Here is a 953-nt window from a genome sequence, read left to right as displayed (position 1 = left end):
GGTCTAATTCTGATGAAATGATGAATCGTAGATTTGGAACAGAGAACCTGAGCACCCACAGTCTGTTACACACATTCCCCAGAGCCAGTCCGAGAGATGCAGGTTGGGTGTAAAGACTGAAGGTCTCGTATATCTATACATGCTCAATGATTCAGCTAAGGGTGTAGGCGTAATGGAGGGAGCCACCTTCCTTCAGGAAGCAGTCATGCTCATGGGTTCCCGGTTTGATCTGACACTGGCAGACTCCCAGCAGGTCATCGAAGACGAAGTCATGGTCAAACACCTCAAGCCTCAGTACGTCGTTCACCTGGGCGTTGGAGTTGGTGAACTGCTCCTCCCACCAGGGGTTAGGGTTGTCATGACGGATGGATGTCATACCCATAGCGGCTGAGCTACAGAACACCTTGACGTAGCCGTCTGTGACTCCAAACAGGTCGGAGGGAAGACCGCTGGCCCGCAGGTTAAACACCCTCAGCTGGGACTGAGCCACACTCAGACTGCACAAGACCAGCAGGAGGAGAGGAAGACTGGAGGCCATGGCTTCACAGGAGGCTGTGGAGGTGGAGCAACAGATCCACATTGTATCAAGGGAAATCTTTTCTTTTAATTTTGTTTTTACTCAACCCTTATCTGTCATTAATATTTCTGAGGTGCAACAGCTACCATTCAGTTGTCAGACCTGGCCAGGTAAGGTCTTCCGTGATTGATCACATCTCTTCCTGCTTTTCCATCAGTCAGAACAGTTCTATACCGACTAGCCTGGCAGGCCTGATGCAGCATCCACCTGCAGTTCATCCTGATATCATTCCTGTGAACGTCTTTTTAACTGATGATGAGATGTTATTGGTTGTTATTTTCAACAGAAAAAGGGAAGAAAATATCTAAGCCTCTCATTACGCCACATTTCTCTTCGTTACTTCTGGTGTCTACTTTCAGAATAAAGTCACCAAAGT

The 953-nt window shown here is 48.0% G+C and overlaps 1 protein-coding gene across 1 annotated transcript; it reads right to left on the bottom strand.

Moving 5' to 3' along the window:
- Position 1: 1 nt before the first annotated feature.
- LOC111658495 (perforin-1-like) lies at positions 2 to 576 on the bottom strand. Its single transcript, XM_023411039.2, has one exon. It carries the CDS (start codon positions 536 to 538, stop codon positions 152 to 154), a length of 387 nt encoding a protein of 128 aa, XP_023266807.1. The 5' UTR covers positions 539 to 576; the 3' UTR covers positions 2 to 151.
- Between the last annotated feature and the right edge of the window lie 377 nt (positions 577 to 953).

Source organism: Seriola lalandi, unplaced genomic scaffold (genome assembly GCF_002814215.2).
Source record: "Seriola lalandi dorsalis isolate HSWRI2012SDOR001 ecotype SW California unplaced genomic scaffold, Sedor1 jcf7180001979637, whole genome shotgun sequence".
Lineage (NCBI taxonomy): Eukaryota > Metazoa > Chordata > Actinopteri > Carangiformes > Carangidae > Seriola > Seriola lalandi.
Note: the sequence above shows the minus strand (reverse complement) of the source record. Positions and strands in the feature narration are given on the sequence as shown.